Source organism: Equus caballus, chromosome 8 (genome assembly GCF_041296265.1).
Source record: "Equus caballus isolate H_3958 breed thoroughbred chromosome 8, TB-T2T, whole genome shotgun sequence".
Classification (NCBI taxonomy): domain Eukaryota; kingdom Metazoa; phylum Chordata; class Mammalia; order Perissodactyla; family Equidae; genus Equus; species Equus caballus.
The window spans coordinates 53469557-53494909 of NC_091691.1; the positions used below are offsets into that span (position 1 = coordinate 53469557).

At 39.9% G+C, this 25353-nt stretch overlaps 1 protein-coding gene across 4 annotated transcripts in view; it reads right to left on the bottom strand.

Annotated features, from left to right (window-relative positions):
• Positions 1-4654: 4654 nt before the first annotated feature.
• AKAIN1 (A-kinase anchor inhibitor 1) overlaps positions 4655-25353 on the bottom strand; it is a 50497-nt gene continuing 29798 nt past the window's right edge. For 3 of the 4 annotated variants that reach the window (XM_070220831.1, XM_070220833.1, XM_070220834.1), the window contains exon 2: positions 4655-6757. In XM_070220831.1, coding sequence (XP_070076932.1) covers positions 6564-6757 — 194 coding nt within the window. In that variant the 3' untranslated portion in view covers positions 4655-6563. Of the gene's footprint in view, positions 6758-17102; positions 17243-18250; positions 18807-25353 lie in introns of those variants that run through there. The other variant, XM_070220832.1, reaches the window with a different exon arrangement.

Genomic DNA, 25353 nt, shown 5'->3' on the forward strand with positions numbered 1-25353 from the left:
AGTTCAAAAATGAGCAAAACTAATCTGATTTTGTAGGTCAGAATGGTAAGCTTTGGGGAGGTATCAAATGGCGGATGCCTAAGAAAATGTGCTGGGGCGGTGGAAATGTTCTATATCAATCTGGTGGCACTTACTTGGCTAAAAATACATAAAAATTCATCAAGCTGTACACTTACATGAAACCTCAATAAAAAATAGAAAAAACACAGACTAATTTAATTTTAGAACTAGAAAGAAGCTCAGTGGCCACCTTGGCCAACTTCTATTTTACAGATGAGGAAACCAAGGCTCAGAAAAATTAAGAAGCTTGTTAATGTCACACAGGTAATTTATTCATTTTTTTTCAACAAGTAATTACTAGACACTTACTCTTTGCTGAGACCGTATTAGGATACAGGTTAAACCAGACAGACACATTACCAGCTTTCATGAAGCCTACAGTTTAGCTGTAGAAACAGAAATTAAACAAATAACCTAAGAAATAAATATGTAATTGCGGGTTATGATAAATGTTGTGAAGGACCAACCAACACAACATGTTTTCAGCAATAGCACCCAGGCAGGAGCCCAGCTCACCTGGCTAACAGAGTAGTGCTATCTTGACTCCAGCAACACTGTCTTTTACCATCAACTTTGAACTTTTTAAAAACCAGGAGCAAATTACAGATCTACATGAATCTATTTCTCCTGACTTCAAAGGGCAACATTTAATTCTAAATTTAGCATAAGCAAAAGAATAAATAAATTTAAAAGGATGACTCTCTCCCAAGACTTGCCAAAAAGGACTCAATTTCAGCAGGGAAGGCATTCCTAAAATTATTGGATTTGAAATTTGTTCCGTGTTTGTTAAAACCAAGTTCTTTAGATTCATAAGGTGTATGCCTGGCCGTGGTCTCTCAACCACTTTCCCTTAGCAGAGCAGCCTCCCACGCCTGTTTACTTGATATTTACGTGGATCCAATGGTTATAAATTAGCCAACTTAGAAAACAGAACTGAGAAAAATCTATCTTAAGACAACCAAGATAGCTGTAATAAAATTAAAATACACAACACATCTGATTTCTTAACCAACTCAGAGTCTATTAATTTGGGGATTTGTTTTGAAAGATGCCAGCTACTGCTCAATATCCGGCTGGGGCAGATTGCCTCTGCAGAAAGCCTGGTCCAATTTTCCTGCAACAAAACACAAGTCATTAGTAACCTCAGTTTGCTTTGATAAGAAACAACCATAATACCACCATCTCAGGTTTGGTTCCCTGAGAAGTATTCCCTGATTTGAGTGAAAGTAGTTCATTTGGGAGCTCACCTAGGAAGCTCTGGTGAGAAGACAGCAAAGTGAGAGAGAGAGAAGGGCAAAGCTGTGCACACCTGGGGCTCATCAGATTGGCAGCCTCTAGGAGACTGTGGACCGTGCCTCAGAGTTGGCCCACCTGAGGGGCCAGGAGGCTGGGGTACTTATGTTCCAGCTCCCATCCATCAGCATTTGAGGCTACTCCTGGGGACTTAGCTCCCTGGTGCTTCCAGCTACCCCTTGTGTGGGCTGAGCACACAGCTTCAACTAGAAAAAGCCCACAGGCAAAAAGTGAAAGCTATTTGCAATGAGAAGCCATCTGTGCACAGGAAAATGGAAAATGCTGAGGGAATATGAATGGCCACCAACAGTGTCAGCTATACCTGTAACTCAATTAGTGGAGCCTTAGTGCAAGGGCGTGCAAGAGAGTCGAGTCTTAGACACAAGTATCAGGCATGTGGAAAAAGCACCAGTTAATTAGAAATCAGCTAACAGAGGATCTATTACGAAATAGCGACTTGCTTTAAAATTGAAAAGTACTATGCGAATAAAGCTATTCTTTTCTTCTGCTATTACTTAGACCATCTGTAGCCTGTCTAATAACCAAAGGAATTACTTTTCTCAATGGGAAGATCACCCTGGGTCTTCGCGGGCTGCAGGTCTTCCTGGTCAACTTCAGTGGAAGAATGAGTGAATAGTGGTCACGCATGGTATCAAGGGATTTTATAGATATATCACTTAATTTATTTTCAATTTAATGAAAGAAAAAGAAACTAAATGGAAACTAAAGGAATTGTTAAATTTTAAACAAATCTTTACCATAAGATATTATTTTCTAATACATTCCTCTAAGGTTAAGAAAAGGAATTATGAAATCTGTTAAGAGGTTGGTATCCTTGGGAGTTTTTAACTAAATCATGCAACTTAAGATCATATAAATTCCTTCTTTCTCCAATAGATGAAGTCATTAGCATGATGTCATTTCCCTTGCCCTGACTCCTGCTTTTTGTCAGTATAATTTTATACTGTCAAGATATAACAATTTACATTCTTTACTTTAGCCTAATTTTCCCAATTATGTCATATTCACTTGATATTTAAATGAAGGCACTGCTCCTCACCAGTCCTTTTACTGCAGCTTCCCAACCTCTAGATTCTTTATTTTGATTTATACTTGTTGCCAAAGTTCACAGTCAAGCAGTTTTTTAAAGAAGGGCCCTTGAGTACTGGTAACGCTTAAGATTTTTGCTGCTTTGTTTGCCTTTAGTCTTGGGTGACATCTTAGCTGGAAATAATACCCTCACTTCACACTCTGCTTCCTTCATTGCTACTCTGCAGCCTTTTCTCCCTTCGGTCAGGGTATTGAATGTTGCTATGAAGTCTTCTGATGCCAGCCAGAAGTATTAGCTTTGTCAATGACTCTCTCAGCCTAGAATTTTCAAGAATTTTTCTTTTATTCTGGAAATACGGCTGTTGAGCATTTGTACCCGTTTTCCTAAAATATGATGAGGGGATTTTTTAATATGAATTTTCTCTCTTTGTTTTCTTTTTTTCATTTCTATAAGATGACGTTGTCACTTCTGTCTGAGAGGAGTCCCTTCTCCTATTTCACCTATTTCTTCCCAACAGTCGTTTCCACCACACTGTAGCAGAAGACAAACAATAAAGTCTCCCCTTTCATTCGTCCTTCTCCATCCCTGGCCAGGATTCCGTGGGCTTCTGAGGAACAGAGGAAATGGAATTCCGTGTGCCGTGCTCTCTTGTGATTTTCTGTTTTGCTCCCTCTGGAGTTTGCTGTTTCTCTCCTCAGCTCTCACTCTTTGAGGGTGATGGCATTGAGGTTTTTCTATTGATGATGACTTTTGCTGGCCTTTTGTTATTTTTGTTACATTTCTTATTCAGAAAGCCTTTCTGTAAGGCAGTTTTATTCTTCCTTCTTAACATTACATATCCCTAGAATTGATATTCATAAGCTCCCTAGCTAATTCATAGGCTCACAAAGTTCGAGATCAGTGATTTATGCATTCTTACACCCAACAGTACTCCCTTTTCTCCAACCAGCATAGGCTTATCCTCTCTGAGACTCAGTGTGACTTTATCTGCAAAAGGAGAGTAAGATCTTGCTGGCTACACCTTAGTGTGAGGCTGAGACAATGAGATAAATGAGTTAATGGGTAGTAATATACTTCAGAAAACTTTCTCACACTTGAGAGAGATGATAATATTGTTGCAGTTTCCACGTTCTCCTTACATAAACTGAGGAATTACATAAACTGAAGTATTTAGGTTTTACATCTGTTTGGGCACTATCGTTGCTAAACTAGTAGCAGACTTTTCAGAGATTTCATTCTCCACTGTATTTTACTAGAATAGCTATTACAGTGGATACAATTAGAATGCCTGCTTTTTGTATTTTTTTATGGAGACCTTAAAACCTTGAAAATAACCTGAACAGCATAAATTTAATGATTATTTTTGAGTGGTTGATTGATTTATTTGTAACCTGAAACCGCACCATGAGGGAAGACTAGCAGCTAAAACAGAAAAAACGAGGAAGCCCAGGAAGCGGCAAGTTGTTTTGTATCTGTTTATAATACTATTCACACTGGATAGATGATTACAGAAAAGCAAAGTATCATAAAAGGATTTCTTTCTCTAGTTCTACCCCAGAGACAGGCAAAGCAAAAGATGAACAGCTGAACCCACAGAGCCGGGAGGCCCACACACATTTTACCGTGTAGTAGTCGAGAAGATAAAGGACGTTACGTAAGTGTTCCCACTAATTCCTAAAACTGAAAGCTGTGTGCTGTTTTGTGGTAATAACCAAGTGGAGGCCACCTTCATCCTATACCAAAGGAAGTTCCATGAGCCCCTTTAAAGCCAATAAATTTATACTAGGAGAGACCTAAGTAAGAGCTTAACAGATGCATGCAGTTTTATGGCTGAGCTTTCATAGGATTCTGCCAATATGGCACCTACCTATGGAGAACAAGGGTTGATTAACTCTTTTCTTCTTCCAACAACTTCTCAACATCTCTGTTCCTTGCTGCAGACTTTCTGTCTCAGAAAGATCGTGAGATCACACGATCGCAAAGATCACACTCAACTTTCCCGACCCAATTACTTTTACTTCCTGAGAACAAAGGTCACTTCTTAGCACCTGTCTTTTTCCCATCAAGCCTCAGGAGCCACCATCCCACAGCTTTCCTCAGACAGTTACAGTGAAGAAGCACTTTCAGGGTCCTGATTTCTAGAGGTTTGGAAAACAGACTTGGGATGCCTCGTGGTGCCATATGAATGTGAGGTCCACATAGAAAATGAGCCAAATGGTAGGGCATAGAAAATTTTGTTGAAAATGAACATATTTCAAAGCTGGATATCTTTTATTTTTATAAATAACATTTAAATACAGAGGTTAATCAGATGTTCTCAAAGGCTCCCATTGTATTAGCACAGACACTTCAGAGAGGAAAGACAGCACATTTAAGTGTTTCTGCCATATGACAGCAAGATCCAAGGCTGGTTATATCCAGACATCTTAGTACACATAGTATCAGATCACTTGCAAACTACAAGTTTTGGGTTTATTCTTTTTATTTGTGGATACTCCTGGATAATTTCCCTTAATACCTTCATTCCAACTGTCTACACTGTGCAATTATATCACACCAATTATATGACTTCTGGTTGACTTAAACTCATTCTTCAACTTTCATGAGTTTGCTAAAAAAAATTTATGAATAAACCATATTTAAATTTTAACCCATCTGCTCCCTCCTGCCACCATTTTCCCTATGAATTTATTCCATCTGTGCGTGTATGAGATAGTCTAAAAGAGCTGATAAGAAACTGTTTTTCTTCATTTATCAATAGTATCCATTCTGTAAAGCATAACGTATTGGAATTTTAGAAGTATATCTTAATATCAGCCACACTTTATATGCCAATACTCTACTTTTTAAAAAACTATCACATTTAGACATAGATATTCTGAAGCCAAAAGGTTTTTAACAAAAAAAGTTCAAATTCTTTCTCTGTTCTCAGTAGCACCAACGCAATAACTTTTGTGAAGTGGGACTCTAAGGACCCAGAAAGATGTACATTATCCACATGGGAGCGGAGAAGAAGTCATACTGTTGCAACAGATATGGCTTTATTCATACGCACACATATATTTCCATGACTGCATTCAGAACACTGTTACTTTATTGTGCCTACTGTATTTTCATGTTTCAAAGAGTTGAGATAGTGATTTTCCCATTTTAAGTGTTATTCCTTTCTGATATATATGATTTTTAAAGTCTAAAAAAAATTCTAATTTTTGGATGGGAAAAGAAAAGTTTCTGTTAGCATGGTACTAGTGCATTGCATAGCCTGATGGCAACATAAAATTTAGAAGGCTCCAGAGCTCCTTCCAAGGACACTGCATCCCATAATCAGACCCTAGTGAATCTCCAGGATGGAATCTACAATTCTAGTTGCTCTTCACGGAGCTGCTATGACCTGAGTCATTGGCAACTTGTGCATATAGATTCACTTGTCTTGTTTTAATCTTGAGATGGAAAAAGAAATCCATAATATTTCCAAAGGATTTCTGCACAGGGAGGAAACACCAACTATTTAACAACTGAGAGAATTGAGACTAACAGACTGAGTTCTTAAAAACCTGAACCCCTCCTCTCGTAAAAGTAATATAAATACATGCCTTAAATAAATAAATATAAATACAGGGAAGATCCTGAGGGACTCGGTCTTAGAATTTGCCTTTGCTAAATTTGACCTTGGACCCGGACCTACTTTATAAAAGCCCCCAATTCTATATTTGAAGGTGGTGAAACTCCATTCCTTCACCTTTCCAGCACATATTTTTAAAATATTATAAAGAGCACAGTACTGCATTCAGTATTTCAGCAAAAAGGACTGCTGGTTAAATTCACAGAAAGAATGCATAAAAGGCAGAAGTAAATAAACAAGACAGGATCATTTTTTAAAAAAGAACTTTAAAAATAAATGGTGCTGCAAAACTACTTTTGCAATTACAGTGTCATGTTTGGCCCCACTATGTTTCAGAGGCACTGCATTAAGATAAACAGAATCATCTAATGCACTTTTTCACAACAGTGCTTCTCAGCCAAGGGCTAGTGCGACTTCATTCTACTGCTAGGTGCCAATGACACTTTGGTTTGCTTTACTGGCAACATTTTGGCGACGCATCCTATACTAAGAGGAAGGCTGGAAACCAAGCATATGACAATAGCCGAATCCACTGCGTTACTTCTTTTCATGCTTCTTGGTTAATTCCCCTACACCCAGCTGGAAGCTGCCCCGGTTGCCACTGCCTTTCTCTTCCCTCTGCTGACTCTCCTGGGAGACTTGCTGCACAGCTTGCAGGATGGCATTCTGCACAATCTGTTTGCTGGCATTCTGCAGCTTCACCTCTTCAGGCTCATTTCCAGGTTTCTCACCTAGCCAAAATACAAGAGGGAGGGGAAAAGAACAAAATTAATTTTGGGAACTGTGACAGGGAGGGCAGGTAGGAAAGGTAGAAGGGAAGGTGAGGCTATAAGAACATACTAGAGTGGCCCAGTTAATTGTGAGGAGCCCTCTGTAGCAGATACCACCATTGTCTCCTATTCTCTGTTTCCAACAGATTCTCCATTTGTTTGCCCCAGTAATGTGCCCAACTTACATTCTCATCACCTCAGAATCCTCTGCTGCTAGTGGTGGTCATGAGACACAGTCTTGGCCAATAAGGACCTCTGGGAAAGTTTTTGGAAAGGGACAGACTCATGCCCCCTTTGGCCTTTGGCACCTTCTCCTTCCTCCTACATGGGATGCAGACATAATGCCTTTAGGTACTGCAGCCATCTCACAATAAGCATGGAGATGAAAGCCAACATTCTCGGCATGACCAGGGAAGAAGACAATAGTCCAGTTTTGAAGGCATCATTGAGCATCTGCACAGCCCTGGACTCTGCACCTGTAGACTTGCATGTGAGATAAACAAACTCCTTTTTGTTTAACCCTCTATTAGTCAGGTTTTATGTTACTTGCAACCAAACATATACCTAAAGATATAACCTCACTGGGGCTGGAGAAGAATAGATTATTACTGAATCCACGTTAAGCTAACTCTGCTGTTACAGTAGCATCTCAAGGAATAAAGCCATCCATTCATCAGAATCTGTCCTCCTTGATCTAGAACAGGAGAGGGCAAACTTTTTCTATAGAGGATGAGACAGGAAATATTTTAGGCTTGTGGGCCATGCAGTCTCTGTAACAACTACTCAAATATGCTGCTGTCGCATGAAATCAGCTGTAGACAATACATAAATGAATGCATACAGCTTTGTTCCAATAACTCTTTATTTACAAAAAATAGGGTACAGGCCACATTTGGCCTATGGGCCATAGTTTGTCAAACCCTGATGTGGAAAGGTGAGAATTTTCTAGTTGGAAGGCAAGGCAGTCTACCCAACATTGATTCTTCCTTAGTTAAAAACAAGACAAAACCTTGATTTTATTTGGACTGCTAAGTAACTAGGTATAGTTAAGTTCTGACCAATGAGGTAGAAATTCATTTAGTAAAAATCCTGTAAAAGGTTTTTAAAAGGGAATAGGTAGATACAGGCTCTTTGCCCTCTCCACATCCTACTGCCTGCAGTTCTGACACAATGATTGTCATCACACGAGCTCTTGCTAACCATGAGGGAACCTTTAGAGTAGAAACCATTTTCAGGGATAGGGGAGGAAAAAGTTAGAAGGAGCCTGGGATCCCAATGATCAAAAAGCCACCGTATCAGTCCTTGGCTGCCCAATTTTAGTCCTCTTTCCTGTTAGAAAATATAATATATCTTATTTAAGGCACTGTTACTTTGGATTTTCTTTTATTATGCAGAAAACTTATTACTAATTCATATATGGCAGAATGATCATGAATTTAACATTTGAATAAAGTGCAATCATGAAAATTTTAAATTCTGCCAGCTTATATGTATAGCGATAAATGGAATGGGCATCATTCCCTATTCAAAATCATCTTTTCAGATGTTTCCTCTACTCAAAGTCCCTGCCACCATGAAAATGTATTTTAAAGGGCGGGGGGGGGGGGGGGCTAGTTTTCACCGGGATTGATTCATTAATAGAATTCATACACTCATGAGAACAACATCACATAAGAGAATATTGAGTCGTTCTGAACAGCAGACAATTCTGATCTCTAGACGTATAATTGTCATTTATTCAGCATTCTTGTCACCAGCACCATCTCCTGATGGATTTACAATCTAAAAAACAAGGCAAGATGAATATATTCAAAACTAAAGAATATTCGTGCCTGTACCCCCAAAATTAAGATAAAATGAGAAATCTATACCAAACTGAGCAGAAAAGGAGTCCAGAGCTACAACATGTAACAGACTGAAACTTCAAAGTGGCAGAGAAGAATACTTTGCATATTCTCTGTAGAAAAAGGGTAAACAGTAATGTTAAGAGAAGTGAGGGTGTAGCAATTAAGAATATGTGTTTTGAAGTACTTCAGAGCTGAGTTCAAGTCCTTTCTTCCACTTATAGTCATGCCATCTTGGGCAAGTTACCTCGCCTCTCTAAGCCTGTTTGCACATCTGTAAAATGAGAAAGTAGTAACTTAGGATGATTGCTAGATAGTTAAGTGACATAACACCTATTCGGTTCTTAGTGTGGTTCCTGACACAAAGTAAGCACGCAGTAGGTGTCCACCATTGTGTATTGGTTACAGTATAGATGAAGCTATCGTGATAGAGGAACTCAAACATAGAACAGCTCACACAAGGAAGAGATATTTGTTATTCGTTCATGTAACAGCCTAGAGGTACCCAGTTGGTACATGGCTTGGCTCCACCAGGTTATCTGGGGACTCTACTTCCTTCCATCTTATGGCTCTGCTATTTCCTATTATATTACCCTTAACTGTATGAGTGAAGCTGGTGAACCAAAATCCCATCTGGGGCTGGAAAGTAGCAAAAGAAAAAAATGGAGGGCAAGCAATTTCCTTTTAAAGAATTGTCATATCATCACTCTGCTCATATTCTGTTGGGGGAAACTGAGTCACACAGCCACACCTAGTTACAAAGAAGGCTAGGAAATATAATTGCAAACTGGGCAGTCATATGCCCTACTAAAACTCAGCGAGGTTCTAATGCTAAAACAAAGAAGCAGTTAAGGATTTTAAAAAATTATTTCCATGCAAGGACCAAGGCTCAATTGAAAAAGGAGAGCATATACCTGCAGCAGGTCAAAGCTGATACTCAGGGAGCTCTGTCTGCTACCACTGTACAGTATCCATGTGTAGACAAACAAAAAAAAAGTTCAAAAGCTTCAGGCTTGCTCCTGGAGAGAGTATCTTAGCCAAACCAGATGTGTGTTAACTCTAAAATGTCCCTGCTGTGCAGGTATTTTTCTTTCTTTGAATGGAGGAATCTAGGGATAAGAGTAAGCTGATTCCTTAATAATAGGCAGAGAGAGAAGAGAAAATCTACTCTAAATTTAGCTTCAAGCTAATATCTGAGCTAAATTGTCATGTCCTCATCATCCAGTATGAAGATAAATTGATTAAAAAGTAAAAGGCAGTCTGTGCCAAGTTGTGTCTGGAGGACGCTTTGGTGACTGGCAAGGTTGGTTTAACCCTCACTGCCCTCATTACCACTTTGCTCTGGGTCATGAATATCTATCTATCTGTAGTGGAGGATGTAGGACATAGAAAGTGGCAACTGACTGGAGCAGAGAAAGTGAGGAATGAAGATAAGGGAGAAAGCCACCCAGAACACCTAAAAGACAATAAAAATTAAAAAAAAAATTATGCAAACCATCTACAATCACGCTCTGCAAAAGGATGTTTTGGTCAACGATGGACTAAATATACGATGGTGGTCCCATAAGATTAGTACCATATAATTTAGGTGTGTAGTAGGCTATACCATCTAGGTTTGTGTAAGTACACTTTGATGTTCACACAACAACAAAATCACCTAATGATGCATTTCTCAGAACACATCCTTGTCATTAAGTGACACATGGCTGTGCATACTTGTGTGTTAGGCACTTTGGCGTGCAAGGAAAGATACTCTCTTCTGTTACTCAAAGTTATGGTGGTGATAGGGGCAGCAGTTACTATGGGGATACACGTGTCATAGCCAGGAATCATGGAAATATTTAGTTGAGCCTCACATTGCAATTCAGAAATTGGAAGAATCCAATATAGCTCCAGTAAAGGGATTATCTAGATTATCCTCGGCCATTAGAGTCTCAACTCCCCATCTGCTACTACCAGCTAACAGCTCTCCCTTTCTTCCAGAGTCTCCCCAACTTCATGGTATTTACTTACTTTTGTTTCTGTTTATTTATGACTTGTACTACTTCATGATTTTATGTACTGCCTTCTCTCTGAGGGCATTTCAGCTAAGGTTCTGCTTGCAACTGACTGACTCTTGCCACATCTTCAGTTAAAATTCCTGAGAGAGAACCTGAAAGACTCAGTATACCACCATTATCCCTGAAAAACATCATTTTCATGCCAGGCCACCTCTTAGGCCAGCCATAGATTGAATGCCCATGGCTCATTCTGATCTAATCAGCAGTGGCCCGAAAGGTTGGATCAAGATGTATGAACACGTTCACTTAGGAGGAGGGAACCACCTAGGTCCCATGACTTGGCAAGACACTGTGGGCAGAGCAGCCATTCACAGGATTGGCTTCATCCAGTATAATAACCAACTGGTGCTCCTATGGCATTCACTTGAAAGGACAAGGTATTTGAGAACATCCTGGTGGAGACCGTTAATATAAGTACAGTGTACAGAGGTGCATGATAGCCTGACAGAAGGCAGAGCCAACCACAGAAATCCTCAGGGTCTTGCCATTTACTCACATGTGTTACATTTACTTGAAATTAATGAATCATCTATATGCTGTAGGTGGCCAATTGCCTAGTTTTAAATAATGCAAATGTCCTCAGCCTAATTAGAATTTACAAAACCACTTTTGTATTTCACAAAATATGATGAATTGATTTAATTAGCTTTAAACTCTAAATGCCCAATATAAACACATTGAAAGCAAGAATGTGGTGTAATTAAATTTGTCTTCGGTGTCTTTCCACCTTCGATCATTACCCACACCCCTCCACACACACACACACACACACACATACACACTCAGCCATCCTGTGGGCATGTTTTCCTGTGACCACCCAGCCCACCCATGGGGGCCAGCCTTCCACAGGTGCCCTGAGCTCTGCAGTTCTCCTCACTCCCCTCAGAGCTTGCTGTTCCACATGCCATTCTCACCTGCCCCACTGGAAGATACCTGAGGAACTCAGTTGCAATATGCTTGATAATTGGTCTGAATTCCTTATTTATATCCATTAAAGTCATGCTTCTAATGACCATAGGAAGATCCTCCTGATAAAAATTTACCTTGTTTCTTTCCCCCTAAGAACCTAAGTGCCATTTGCCTTTATTACATTAACCTTACTTCATTCCAGTGAGGTGGGTTTTAGAAAAGGTCGGTGTTTCCCACTTTGAGGCAGAACCCAGTTAGTGATTTTTCTTCACTTGCACAGAATGTAGCAGAGGCTGTATCATAAGCAGCACTCTATCTCTCGTCTCTCCAGACTGGGTCACCAAATAAGCAAATTACAGACACAGACGTCCTTATCAGAGCAGGATAGGGCTGTGCCCCCACTGCCTGTCCAACTCTCCAACGCATAGTTCTGCTGAGGGTGACCATGCAACATACTTTTTATCTTCTCCTGTGATTGCTTAAGACCATAATGACAGTATTATCATTCATCAATGACTAGCACATGAAACACAGAGAACAAGAACTAATTCTGGGCCCTTTATTAATGGAATGATAGTCTACTTTCCAGCTCCGTAACTACAGGAATTTTCCATGAAAGACCAGATGTTAGAACTCATTCATCTATGCCAATTGCTGATGAAGCCATCCTGGCTGCCCTCCTTTGCCCCTGAATAAGCTCAAGTTGTGTGACTTCCCAGGGACAGAAAGTCACAGCCTCCGAGATTCCAGCTTCCTCCCAACCCCACCAACCCATAACCAAATGCTGTGTACCCATGTGCTACAACCACATCAGAAGTAGCTTTTTAAGATTTCCAAAAGGTAAACTTGAGACACAGAAGGCAAGCCAGGTATTTGCAGATGTAGGACACTTCCAAGTCATATTTCAGTTATGTCCCATTATTATCACCACTACCCCATCAAATTGGGTATGGGTAATTAAGAATCACCCGTTACTCTGCCTGGGAATGGCCAGGCACGTCATTTCATAATGTGGCAAGCTACTCTCATAATTATATGGAGCTCTTTATTAAAAGTTCTTATCAAACAAGGTGAGATGAATTAGAATGATATGTATTGAGCATCTATACGTATGGTACTATGGAGAGTAACATAGGCCACCAAGCCAAAGTGTTTCATTCATTCATGCATTCATTCATAAATGAACTGCAGAGCACTTACTACAGGACAAACACTAGGCTAGAAATTAGAAATTAAAATGTTGAGCAAAACAGTTGTGGATCTGGCCTTATTAGAGCTTACGATCTAGTGAAAGAATCAAGTGTTAATCAAATAATCAAACAAGTTTATCATTTTGAGCTGTGACACATGCCATGAAGGAGGTACAGGGAGTACATTCCAAGAGGAAATGATCTAGACCAGGGGTCAGGGAAGGATGCCTGGACAGGGGACTTAAGGGTTAATGAGGCACTAACCAATAAAAGGAAGGTGGTGGGAGCAGGAAGAGAAGAACATGTCAGGCAGGAAGATCCAACCCCAACATGTGTAGGACCAGGATCCTGCGGGGAACTGAAGGCAGCCTGAGCAGCTGGGCGCCCACTGTGGGAGGGGAAGGCTGGAGATGACACTGTGGAAAGTAGGCCAGCCCAGACGCACAGGTCCTGGGAGGCTGGGAGGCGTTGGGTCTTTTGCTGGGAGTAAAGCTGCAGTGTATCATCAAATCTGTGCCACGCAGGGCAGCTGGGGGAGTCGGAGGAGAGTTATATAATGGAGGTGGAAACACACAGGATTTGGGGCAGGCCTTGAAAGACAGATGGAATTTGGAAAGGCCAATGGGAAAAGAAGGGTAATTCTTTCCCTAGCCTTGGAGGAAAGGACAGACATGTGACTCACTGACTCACAGTGTCCTAGAAAGCTTTCACCTTGTAGAGCTATTGTACTACATTAGAACACAACTTATACAATATTACTGGCCTGCAATGTTACTTTTAGGAAATGCATAAGGAATAGTGCCATAAAATTTGAAAAGGAAAAGACAGTTTTAATCAAGAAATCAAATTTGAGTATCTTGGCCAATAACAGCAAAGGTAATTTTGCAAAAGAATAACAAATAGGAAGGACCCAATTTACAAGCTGTCAATACCAGTTTATAAAGCTATAGTAATTAAGAAAGTATAATACTGATACAGGGATAGAAAAATTGACCAATGAAATAGAATAAAGAATCCAGAAACAGCTCTACACATATGTGGCCACCTGACTTACAAAAAAATGTGACACTGTAGTATAGTGGGGAAAGGACAGTATTTTCAAGCAATGGGGTTGGACCAAGTATTTGCTCATACAGAAAAATAAAGAACGTTGGCTACCTTACACTATACGTAAAAAATAAGTTCCAGGTGGATTTCACATCTATATTTGAAGAGCAAAACAACCCAGAGTACAGAGGATTTTTAGGTCAGTGAAAATATTCTACGTGATATTATAATGATAGATATATATCATTATACTTTTGTCCAAACTCATAAAATGTACAACATCCAGAGTGAACTGTAATGCAGACTATGGACTCTAGTGACAATGATGCATCAATGTAGGTTCATCATTTGTAACACATGCACCACGCTGATAGGGGAGTTGATAAGAGGGAGTCTGTTTGGGGGAGAAGCAGGGGGTGTATGGGAAATCTCTGTAACTTCCACTCAATTTTGCTTTGAACCTCGTACTGCTCTGAAGTAATAGTCTTTTGTCTTTTAGAAGAAAAATTTGAAGAATATCTTTATGACCCAAGAGTAGGCAAAGATTTCTTAAACAGGAGACAAAAAAGCAGCAACCATAAAGAAAAAACTGACAAATCAAGCTACATTACACTAAGTGGTTTTTGTCATGGAAACACACACATGGACAAAGCTTTTCACTTGAGAAAGTTGAGAAGGGAGAAATGCTTGTGAAAATGCCATCTTGGAAAAGCTTTAAGTATTTAATTTTCTAAACACTTGGATAACAACTCAACCAAGACTGTGCTGTGAGTTCAGAGAGACCCAAAAGGCTGTTTCGCCCACCCCATGGATTTCTGCAAAATTTAGCTACAGGTTCCCCTCTTTTCACCCCAGAAGACTCAGGAAATCAAACTCCTCCCAGATCCTAGTTTCTTGCAGTCAGCAGCAGTTCTAGAATTTCTACGAAGGAAGGATTTATGAATGGCAATCCAAAGGAAGGCAGAAAGCGAAAATTTGTCCTGAAGCCAGAGTGCATGAGTCTCCACAGAACTGATAAAATGTCCATTTTCCGTACCAGAGAACAGGGGGTGGGAGGGAGGAGACGGGGCCCCCCACCCCTTGTGATGGCCATTGCCCATCTTCTCACCTTCTCTAACTAGCTCACTTCTCCAGAGTGGCCGTGTCGCCCAATGTCCATTCCCCCTCCCAGAGCCGCTAAACAAACCCAGCTGGCCCAAACTGTCAGCTCCTTCATTCCTGCCCCAGGGGCATGCCAGGAAGGGAAAGTAGGTGCGGGCAGCACAGCTCAGACTGCTCTCTGGAAATAGGGGAGTCACATACTTAGGGGACAGAACAAGTAGGCACCATGTGAACCTGTGCATTAAAGAAAGCAACCACACTAGACCTGAATAGAAAGCTGAACAAAACTTGGAACCCTGGGGACAATGTGCTTGCTACCCATCCTCAGAGCTAGGGCTTTGCCCCCAAACGCATATCTCCACCCTCACAGACTCAGCTCCCAGTCCACCACCTCCCCAGCTGGGCCACCGCCCGTTCTGTTCTGCAGCCTCTGCTGCCCCTTGGTGGTGACTCCTATGGTTGCCACAGACCCAAGGAAGGAGGTCTGCCCTGGTTCCTGGACAGCTTGTGTGTGTGGGGGGGGCGGGGGACGGACGGTGGGGGTGTGTGTTGGATGTGTGAATGTGTGGATGTGTCAGTGTGTAAATGAGTGTGCCAGTGTTGGTAGGGGAAATCCTTGACTCATGAGACAAGAGTATTGTTCTATTTTATCACACACGCTTAGATTAACTAGCACATTCAAGGTACTTTCTGACCACAAAAACTCTCGCAAGGCCATTTATAGATTCATCCACCCAAGAGTTCTAGAGTGGCTGGAAATATAGTCCAGAGGTTTCCTGTCCTCATTCAGATGAAAATTACTTGATCAAATTACCAGATCTCTTAAATATTTAACAAAAGATTTCAAGTTCCTAGGCAAAACCAGCCACATGCTCTCCCTTCTATCCATCACAGAAAGGGAGGGAGGGAGGGAGAGAGGAAAGAAGGAAGGGAAGGAGGAAGGAAGGAAAGGAAGGAAGAAGGAACTGATATTAGCTCTCTGAGTGATTTTAAAGGAATCTTTAAAAAATGAAACCAGGGGCTGGCCCCATGGCCGAGCGGTTAAGTTCTCGCGCTCCGCTGCAGGCGGCCCAGTGTTTCCTTAGTTTGAATCCTGGGTGCGGACATGGCACTGCTCATCAAACCACGCTGAGGCAGCGTCCCACATGCCACAACTAGAAGGACCCACAACGAAGAATACACAACTATGTACCGGGGGGCTTTGGGGAGAAAAAGGAAAAAATAAAATCTTTAAAAAAAAAAAAAACGAAACCAAAAAACCCTCTCATACTGTCCTCCTTAACAAACAGCATTATCCTCACAATCGCCATTTTTCTGCTAAAGAAGGAATCAAATTCCCAACTGTGACAAGTCATCACATGCAAGACAGTGCAAGTCTAGAATTTAACTAAATAATTTCTCAAAAGTAATTATTCATCCCTGGAGGATGTGAGTACATAGCAAGAAGCTCAGGAGACTACCCAGAGGAAGATTACGCTCTGACAGAAAGTGAAATCTTTTCTTCTCTCCTTGAAGGAGTAGCTCCCAACCTTTTGAAGAAGATTCCTGTGTAGTGTCAAAATATTTCATATTTCCTTTCATGACACCATGACAAAAAGAGGCTACGAGTTCAGTAATGCTTTTAGATGAATTTGAATGTTGTTAATCACAACAGCCTCCAAATACGTTTGAAAAGTCGCAGGAGTTATGTGAGACTGTGTATTCCTACCCAAAAAGTGTGTGGTGCAAACGTGGCATCCCTGTCACTTGAAAAAGCTCCATGGCCCCAGGGTCATTCTTGCTCCCACCCCAGGCTGAAGATGTTAGAAGCAATAAAAAAGCAGACAGATCTTATAAACTAATTCCCGATGATGGAATGCCAGATAGGGGCCAGAGAGTGGGGTGGAACTAGAAACCTTCCACCGGCTTTTCTCAAATCTACCCTCTCCTAAATAGTCACTCATGAAACATTTATTAAATGTCTAAATGTGCCAGGTTTGCACAAGACAGGCCAAGTTTTCACCTTCAGAAAGGATGTGATATGTAAGATTTCTCACAGTTTTTAAGTACCATAAAATATTTAAAGACTTAAAAAGATTAGCAGACATAAAGAATCAATTTTTTGAGTGTTTTAAGTGGGAAAATGGAGGGCCAGATATTGTATAGAGTCACTCACTTGGGATCCCATCTTGTGAGTCCAGAGCTGGGATTAGAAGTGCATGCTCTGGAGTCCTTTCCATGACCTTCCTGCGGCTGCCTGGTCTTCAGGAAGGCAAAGAGTAATAGAGCCGAAGACGATTTCCTTCTCTGCACAAACTGGAAAACATGTCCACAAATGACCTCATCACTTCCTCATTGTTTTTTTCCAAATCATTGCCTTGTGATTACACCTTCTGTTTGTCCTTCTACTTGCTCCCCTGACTGCAGCCAGAGTAACCTTTTTAAATGGAAATCCAATATGTCATTCAACTGCTCAAAACCTTCCTTGGCTTCCCATTGCAGTTGGAATGAAAGCTCAACCTCTCACCACGGCCTTCAGGGCCCTGCTGACCAGGCACCTGCCTCTTGTCCGACCTCACACCCTCCTTCCTCCTCTCACTTGGCTTTGTATCCAATTCGTCAGAGATAAGATCCAGTTTTGAATGTAAGAATAGCCTGTTGGCACTCACTGTGTGTCTTAGTCTGTTCAGGCTGCTATAACATAAACATCAAAGACTAAGCGGCTTAAATATTAAACATTTATTTCTCACGGTTCTGGAGGTTGGAAGTCCAAGACCAAGGTGCCAAAAGAGTCTGTGTTTGACAAGGGACCAATTCCTGGCTCGTAGGTGACTGTCTTCTCATTGCTCTTCACAAGATGGAAGAGTCGAGAGAGCTCTCTGGGGCTCTTATAAGGCACTAATCTCATTCATGAGGGCTCTACCTACATGACCTAATCACCTTCCAAAAGCCCCACCTCCTAATATCGTTACCTTGGGGGTTAGGATTTCAATGTATGAATTTTGGGAGGACACAAGCATTCAGTCCCTAACATGGTGGGACCTTGCCCAAGCCAATTTCCTACTTATAAAATGAACACAATAATAACACCTACCTCATCAGGTTGTCATAAGGGATGTTAAGAGTAAGGTTGACTGAATAAGTGAATATTTGTAAAGTACTCAGAACTGTGACTTAAAGTGAGCAGTATCTAAGTGTCTGTTAAATAAATTAAAATAACACAAGTAAAAAGAGTTTGGGTCTACACAGATTCCAAGTGGTCTTTGTCTAAAATTTAAAACCTTTATACGGGCGTTCGACCCCTTGTAGCAATATTGCACTTACCTTTCTGACATCAGTACTGAGAAGAAAAGCCTTGTATGTGCAACACTGCTCTGAAAGTCTCTCGTCAAGAGGGAATGAACATGCAGCTGTCAGAAATGAACCTAACACGGCCCATCTGCTAATCGCAGCGTGGACTGTGTGCATCCATCTTTCCTCAGAGGGCACAACTCTGGTCTGTCTTGCTCACCACTCGGTCCCCAGGACCTAGCACAGCACTGGCTCCCAGAAGACACTCAGTATTTGTTCAATGAATGATCATTGCACTGGTTTCCTGGTTTCCGTTTTCCAATCTGTTCTTCCTTTGCCTCTTTCTCTCTCCCATTAATTTCCTGCTCTCGGCCTCCTTTGCAACATTTTGCTGCTTCAATGCAATTAGAGTTCAAGCACAGGAGGAAACAGCTGAAGAGATGCTCTTTGGGCACCAGCTCAGACCCTCCACGCGAAAAACAGTGCAGAAATAACACTGGAGTAAGACTATTGGAAAGGCTGCTCCAATTTCCAGGCTGCATAGAACTAGGCCAATTACCATTTTTGAAATTTTACAAGTTCATATCTCTCATTTGCTGTCTTCCTGGTTTTCTCCATTCCCTCCTCCTTTTGCATCCTGATAAGCTGAGGGTTGGTTCTCAACTCCCTCCGTTTGGTTTCAAATGCTTTTCAGAATAAGGCAGTGTGAAAACAAGCTCCCTGAAGCTGGGCCCATTGATGTTCTCAGGTGATTTTGTTCCTATTGGCTACCCATTTGCTGTGAAAACACTCTCCACAGGTTTATAAACGCTGAACCCTGCACACATCAGTATATAATGAATCTGTAGCCCTCGGCCTGTCCTGAGCAGGCCCCTGTCCTAGAGGCATAGAGTGTGACTCCCATCTCTGGGCCTTTCAGAGCTCCCCTGAACAAGCCTCCACTTTGTCATCATTAATCACATGAATATCCGTGGAAACATGTGATTCGTTTTTTAAAGCAGAGGAATGAGACGACAAGTCACCATTGCTTTATCTGCTAATTGGACAAAGAAATACAAAACTCCTTCAACCATGACTTTCCTTGGGCAAAATTCTAGTATATCTGGCTTTTCTATTTTCTTTTATTTTTCCTTTTTTATATAACCATGAGAATCTTGGCTGTCTTTACTGTGTTGGGGTTAATTAGAAAAAGAGAGCAGGTGGCTGGAAATAGAAAAGGAAGGGAAGAAGAAGATCAGAAGTTTTATCTTTTTTTTTCTGTGATATTTCAGAAGGGAAAAGAGGCTGAAGGAAAATAAACCCAGACTTCAGCAGTGTTTGTTAGAGCTGTGTGACCGGGGGCTAATCTCATGTCTCACCCTGTGCATTGGGAGCTTTTGCTGCCGGCATCCAAAACTCCAGGTCACAGCACAGCAAACATATTAAGCATTTGGTCTAAGAACCAGACACGGAAAAAAGAAGGAAGGAAGGGAAGGAGAGATGGAGGCAGAGAGGAAAAGAGAAACAATATCTCTGAGGATGCAAATTAGCTACCCCAAAATAAAACTAAGTTACTTGCATCTAATTGAAATTGTAGACAGTACTTTAAAAAGTTTGTAGCAAGCAAACTATGGTAAATAGATATGAATTATACAAGACACATTGTAATTAGTTTAAGATGCAAGGGTTTACATGGATATACTCTTGAAAGTTCTGTCTTTTTGCTTCATTTAGTGAAAATAATATATTTGCATGGGTTTGCACAGAGAGATTTATAGCCTACAGCTCCTTTCATCTTATTTTTTTCATGAAACCTCGAGTTCCTCAGGCACAAATTCTTCTCCCTATAATTTTTTAGTTTGTTTAACCATCACTCCATATAAGAACCAGACCTTGATTGGCAGGATCTTAGAAGCCACCTGAGTGCCCCCCACCCAGTCACACCCTCTCCTTCCTGCTAAGGGTAAGCGATCTCCTGAATTTCCTCATAATCATTCCTTGCTGTTCTTTAATATTTTGCTATATATTTATATTGTTGGCTGTAGCTCTAGTTTGATCATTTTCACTGCTATATAGCATCCTATTTAATGAATATATCAAATATGTAATTCATTCTACTACTAATAGAATTTGGCTTGATTCCAACTTTTACCCAGTATGAATGATGATTCAAATTTTACTCAGTATGAATGTTTGCATTCTTGACTTTGCCTATTAAGGCACACGTGTAAGAGTTTCCAGGATCTTGTAGGAGTAGACTTCTGGGTGGTAGAGAATAAGCATGCTCAAATTCGCTAAGTATTGCCAACTTGTTATCCAATGGAGTTGTACAAACTTACACTCCCAACAGCAAGTCCTATTCCCACTGTTCAAAATCCTAGTCAATACCTAGTATGTGTCAGATCTTTTAAATTTCCAACCTGGTAATCATGTAATTACATCTCATGGATTTAATTCGCATTTCCCAGATAACTAAAGAAGTTTAGCATCTTTTTAGGATTATTATGAATTCCCCTTTTGTGAAGCACCTGTTTGTTATTTGCCCTTTTTTATTGAGTTGTTTTCCTTTTCTTTATAGTTTTGTATATATTCTGAATGTACCCCTTCATCAGTTATATGTGCAGCAAATATCTTCTCCCTCTTTGTGGCTTTTTTTTCCCCTCTTAACTCTGTGGCTCTCTTAATGAACAGAAGTTGTTTATTTTAATGTAGCCAAATCTATCAATTTTTTCTTTTCTGGTCAGTGATTTTTTTGTGGTCATGAGCTCTCATTCCTGAGCTCATGAAGTTACTCTCCTCTATTATTTTCTCAAAACCTTACAATTTTTCTTTTACATTTAGGATTTTAATCCATTTGGAATCAATTCTTGTGCATGGTGTCAGATAGGGCTGTGATTTCATGCATTTCCACATGGGATGCTGAATTGCCACAGAATTAGTTTTGAAAATTCTGTCCTTTCCCTACTGACCTGCCATGGTACATTTATCAAGTGCCCGCCTGTGTGGGGGTCTACTGTTCAATAATTTATTCTGTCCCAACAGACTATTTGACTTGCACCAATTTCTCTGCCTTAAATACTTTTGCTTTATAAACTTTAATATCTAGAAAAGTAAGTTTCTCCATCTTATCCTTCTTATTAAATAATGTCTTAACTAATTTTGATCCTTTGAGTTCTTATGTGAATTTGGGGATCAAGATGTCAGAAACATCTAAACAAAAAAGCCCATTGTGATTTTGATTGGGATTGCTCTGACTCCATAGGCCCACTTGAGGAGAGTTGTGTATTTCAGTCTTCTGTTCCATGCCCATAGTGTCTCTCTCCATTTATTTAGGTCTCCTTCACTTTTTTGAGTTTTGTAAGTTTTTTCCATAAAGGTATTGTACACCTTTTGTTAAATTTATTCCAAGGAACTTCATACCACAGTCAATGGAATTTTTTTCTTAAAATGTATGTTCTAAGTGTTGCTGACATATAGAAATGAAATAGATCTTTTTATGTTAATTATTGATTTTAAATTCAGAGAACTCACCGTGTTCTCCTATTAATTCTAATCATTGTTCCGTTGAATCCTCCATGCCCAATGATATCATTGCCCAACAATGACAAGCTTCTGTCTCCCTTTCAAATCCTTCTGCCTTCTATTTATTTATATACTTACTTATTGACCTTTCTACACTGGTTGGAACCTCCAGTAAAAGACTGAATAAAAGTAGTAATTCCTGTATTGTTCCTAATTTCAAAGAAAAAGTTTTACCATCCCAACATTAAGTGTGATATTTGCTAGAGTTTTTTGTAGGTACCATTTATCAATGTAAAGAATTTTCCTTTTATTTCAAGCTGGCTAGGAACTTTTACCAAGAATGGCTGTCAAATTTTCTCAAATATTTCCCTGCATCCATTGAGATAAACGTGATTTAATCTGATTGAATCTGTTAATCTTCCAAGTTACATTGGCCAATTGTCTTTCTTTCTTTTTGCTGAGGATGATTTGCCTTAAGCTAACATCCACTGCCAATCTTCCTCTTTTTGTATGTGAGCTGCTACCAGAGCAGGGCTACTGACAGAGGAGGGGTGTAGATTTGTGCCTGGGAACTAAACCAGGCTACCAAAGTGGGATGTGCCAAACTTAACCACTAGGATGTCACAGCTGGCCCTAGCCAATTTTCTAATGTTACCAAATCTTACATTCTTTGGATAAACCCAATCAGTTGTGATATATTATTCTTTTAACACATTGCTGAATTTGCTGATATTTCATTTAAAGTTTTTGCACCTATGTATCTGATGGAGCGTGGCCTGTAATTTTTTTCTCAGACAATCCTTGGAAGATTTTGGCAGCCTCATTAAATGAGCTGCTGAATGCTTCCTTTCTTTTGATTTTTCTGTAGGAAGTAGTAAAAAATTGATTTTACTTGTCCCTTAAATATTTAGGAGAACTTGCTTGGTGAAAGCACTTAGTGTGGAGTTTTTGTTTTATGTTGTTTGGATTTGGTTCTTAAGTCATTTGTGGCAAGCTGTCTATTTAACAAGTTGTCTATGAATTTGTCCATTTGATCTAGATTTTCAAAATTTTTGCCATGAGGTTATTTGGTGTTCTTTTCTTATGTATTTTTTAATTGATGAAGCATTTATAGTTAAGCAACTTTTTATTTGTAATATTATAGGCTTTCTCTCTTTTTTCTTATACCAACTTTATTATTCTATCCAAAAGTCCAATTTCCGCCTTTGTTGATGCCCTGTATTATGTTTGTTTTCTATTTCACTAAGTTCTGCTTTAACTTTATTGTTTCCTTCTTCATGCTTTCTTTGGATTAATTTTTCTCTTTTTTTCCCTAACATATGAAGATGGATGCTGATCTCATGAATCTTCAGTGTTTCTTCTCTTCCAATACAAACATTTAAGGCTGTACACTTTCCTTTAAGTACTATTTTAGCTACACTCCTTCAGTTTTGATATATAATTTTTTTATATATCAAATATTATTGTTATATTACATTATTAAATATATTGATTATAGTTAAGATTATATAATATTATATTATTATTCATCTTTGACCCATAGGTTAGGTTACTTAGAAGTGTACTTCTTAATTTTTAGTATATAGTGGTTTTGCAGTTTATCTTTTATTTTAATTTCTACTTTTATTTTCATCACAGAAGAGATATGCTTGATTTTAATGCCTTGAAATTTTTTAATGGACTATGTGATCAGTCTTTGTCAATGTTCCACGTGTGCTTGTAAAGAATTTGTATTCTGCAGTTTTAAGGACATTGCCTTATTGAAGTCTACTTGGTTAAATCCCTACATCGTGTTTTCAATATTCTGAGTTCTTACTGATTATTACAAGTCTACTTGTTCTAATTACCCATAAGGAGTTTTGGAAATACATTCTTCATGGCTAGAAGGGATCTATCAACTATTGAACCTAATTCATGAAGTCACTGTAAGACTTAAATTAAAAATAAATGCACATATATATTAATATATAAAATGTTCTAACAGTGCCTAATACATAGTAAAAAGTTGACACATTTTAATTGAAATTTAATCTTCCTATAATAAGTAAGGGCAATTTTTTTTTAAGATTTTTTTTTTTCCTTTTTCTCCCCAAAGCCCCCCTGGTACATAGTTGTATATTCTTCATTGTGGGTCCTTCTAGTTGTGGTATGTGGGACGCTGCCTCAGCGTGGTTTGATGAGCAGTGCCATGTCCGCGCCCAGGACTCGAACCAACGAAACAGTGGGCCTCCTGCAGCAGAGCATGCAAACTTAACCACTTGGTCACGGGGCCAGCCCCGAGTAAGGGCAATTTTGCCTAGGCATGGAGTTAGCAGAATTCGGAACACTCTGCCTCTATCTTCTTTCAGTTTGTTGAGATGAGGGAAACATAAGAGTCTTGGAAATGAAGGGCAAAAATACTGTAGAGAGCATTTAATCCAAGTCCTCATTTTACAAGGTAACATGCTGTGCTGTGTCAAGAGCTCATATCTCATTCTCAGGTCAGTACCCTTTCCTTCAGAGTAAAATCTGAGCATTTGAGGATTTCAGGGATAAGATGAGTATGATTTTTGGCAGAGAGGACAAAGTTATCTTCCTGAAGTAGAACATGACTGAGAAGTCAGACTTTTTCTAAAATGTAAGTGTTTCTTATTGCATTAGAGAAAAGACAGCACTAACATTTCATTTTTTTGTTGCCGTTGAGCAGGATGTACTTATCAGAGCAGGGTTCTAGAACATAGAATAAAGGATAGGCATCAGAAGTGAACTCTGGGGAAACTGTGCAGTTCAGCTGCACCTTAAAAAGTGAGCCAGAGTTTGTGGCAGAAAAACAAGGTGAGAAAGCAGAGAGAACTGTGGATTGGTTGATATTATTTTAACCAGAAAAGTGATGGTAACCAGAAACCCAAAAGGAATCCTACAAAGTAGACCAGAGCATCCACAGCAGACTGCCCTGCCACCACGGATGTCTGCCTTGGCACAGGACCCAGTTTATAGTAACCACCTTATAATGAGGAGAGTCACATGCAAATGAAGGAAATAGTAATGACACGGAGCTCTCCAGGGTCTAGGGAGGTCTGGGAGGGGTTTGTACCACAAACGAAGAAAATTATGTTATAACGGAAGAAAAGGATTTATGTATAAAAGAGCTAACCTGAGTTGATACACTCTAAAGAGATTCTAGGAACTCAAGTTGAAGTCAGTGAAAATAACAAATAATATAGTTTCATGGCCACATTGTCTAGCCTGGTCTATTACTAGCATCTTCTCTTAGAAAGAAACCCCAGAAATCAGGAACCCAGAGCTGGGACAAGTGGTTCTCATCTCCTGGTCCCTGTGTAAGGATTCAGAGCAATCTAGCTAACCCTCTGCTCTGCTCGCTCTCTGCTCTTGCCCTGGGGGGCTGGGCCTGCCAGAGGAGAGAAATGACACATGGAGGCATTCAAACATTTATTGAGCATATACTATGTCCAGGAAATGTCCTAGGCATTGAGGATATTGAGATAATTCACATTTTTCTGGTCCTCAAGATGTTCACAGAAGACACAGGATATAATCTGGTCCTATGAACAAGCCTCTTAACTTCCTAGCCTAGTGTAACTTATCTTTAAAATCACAATAGAAATGCTTTCCCAGGTATATTTCATAGCGTAAAT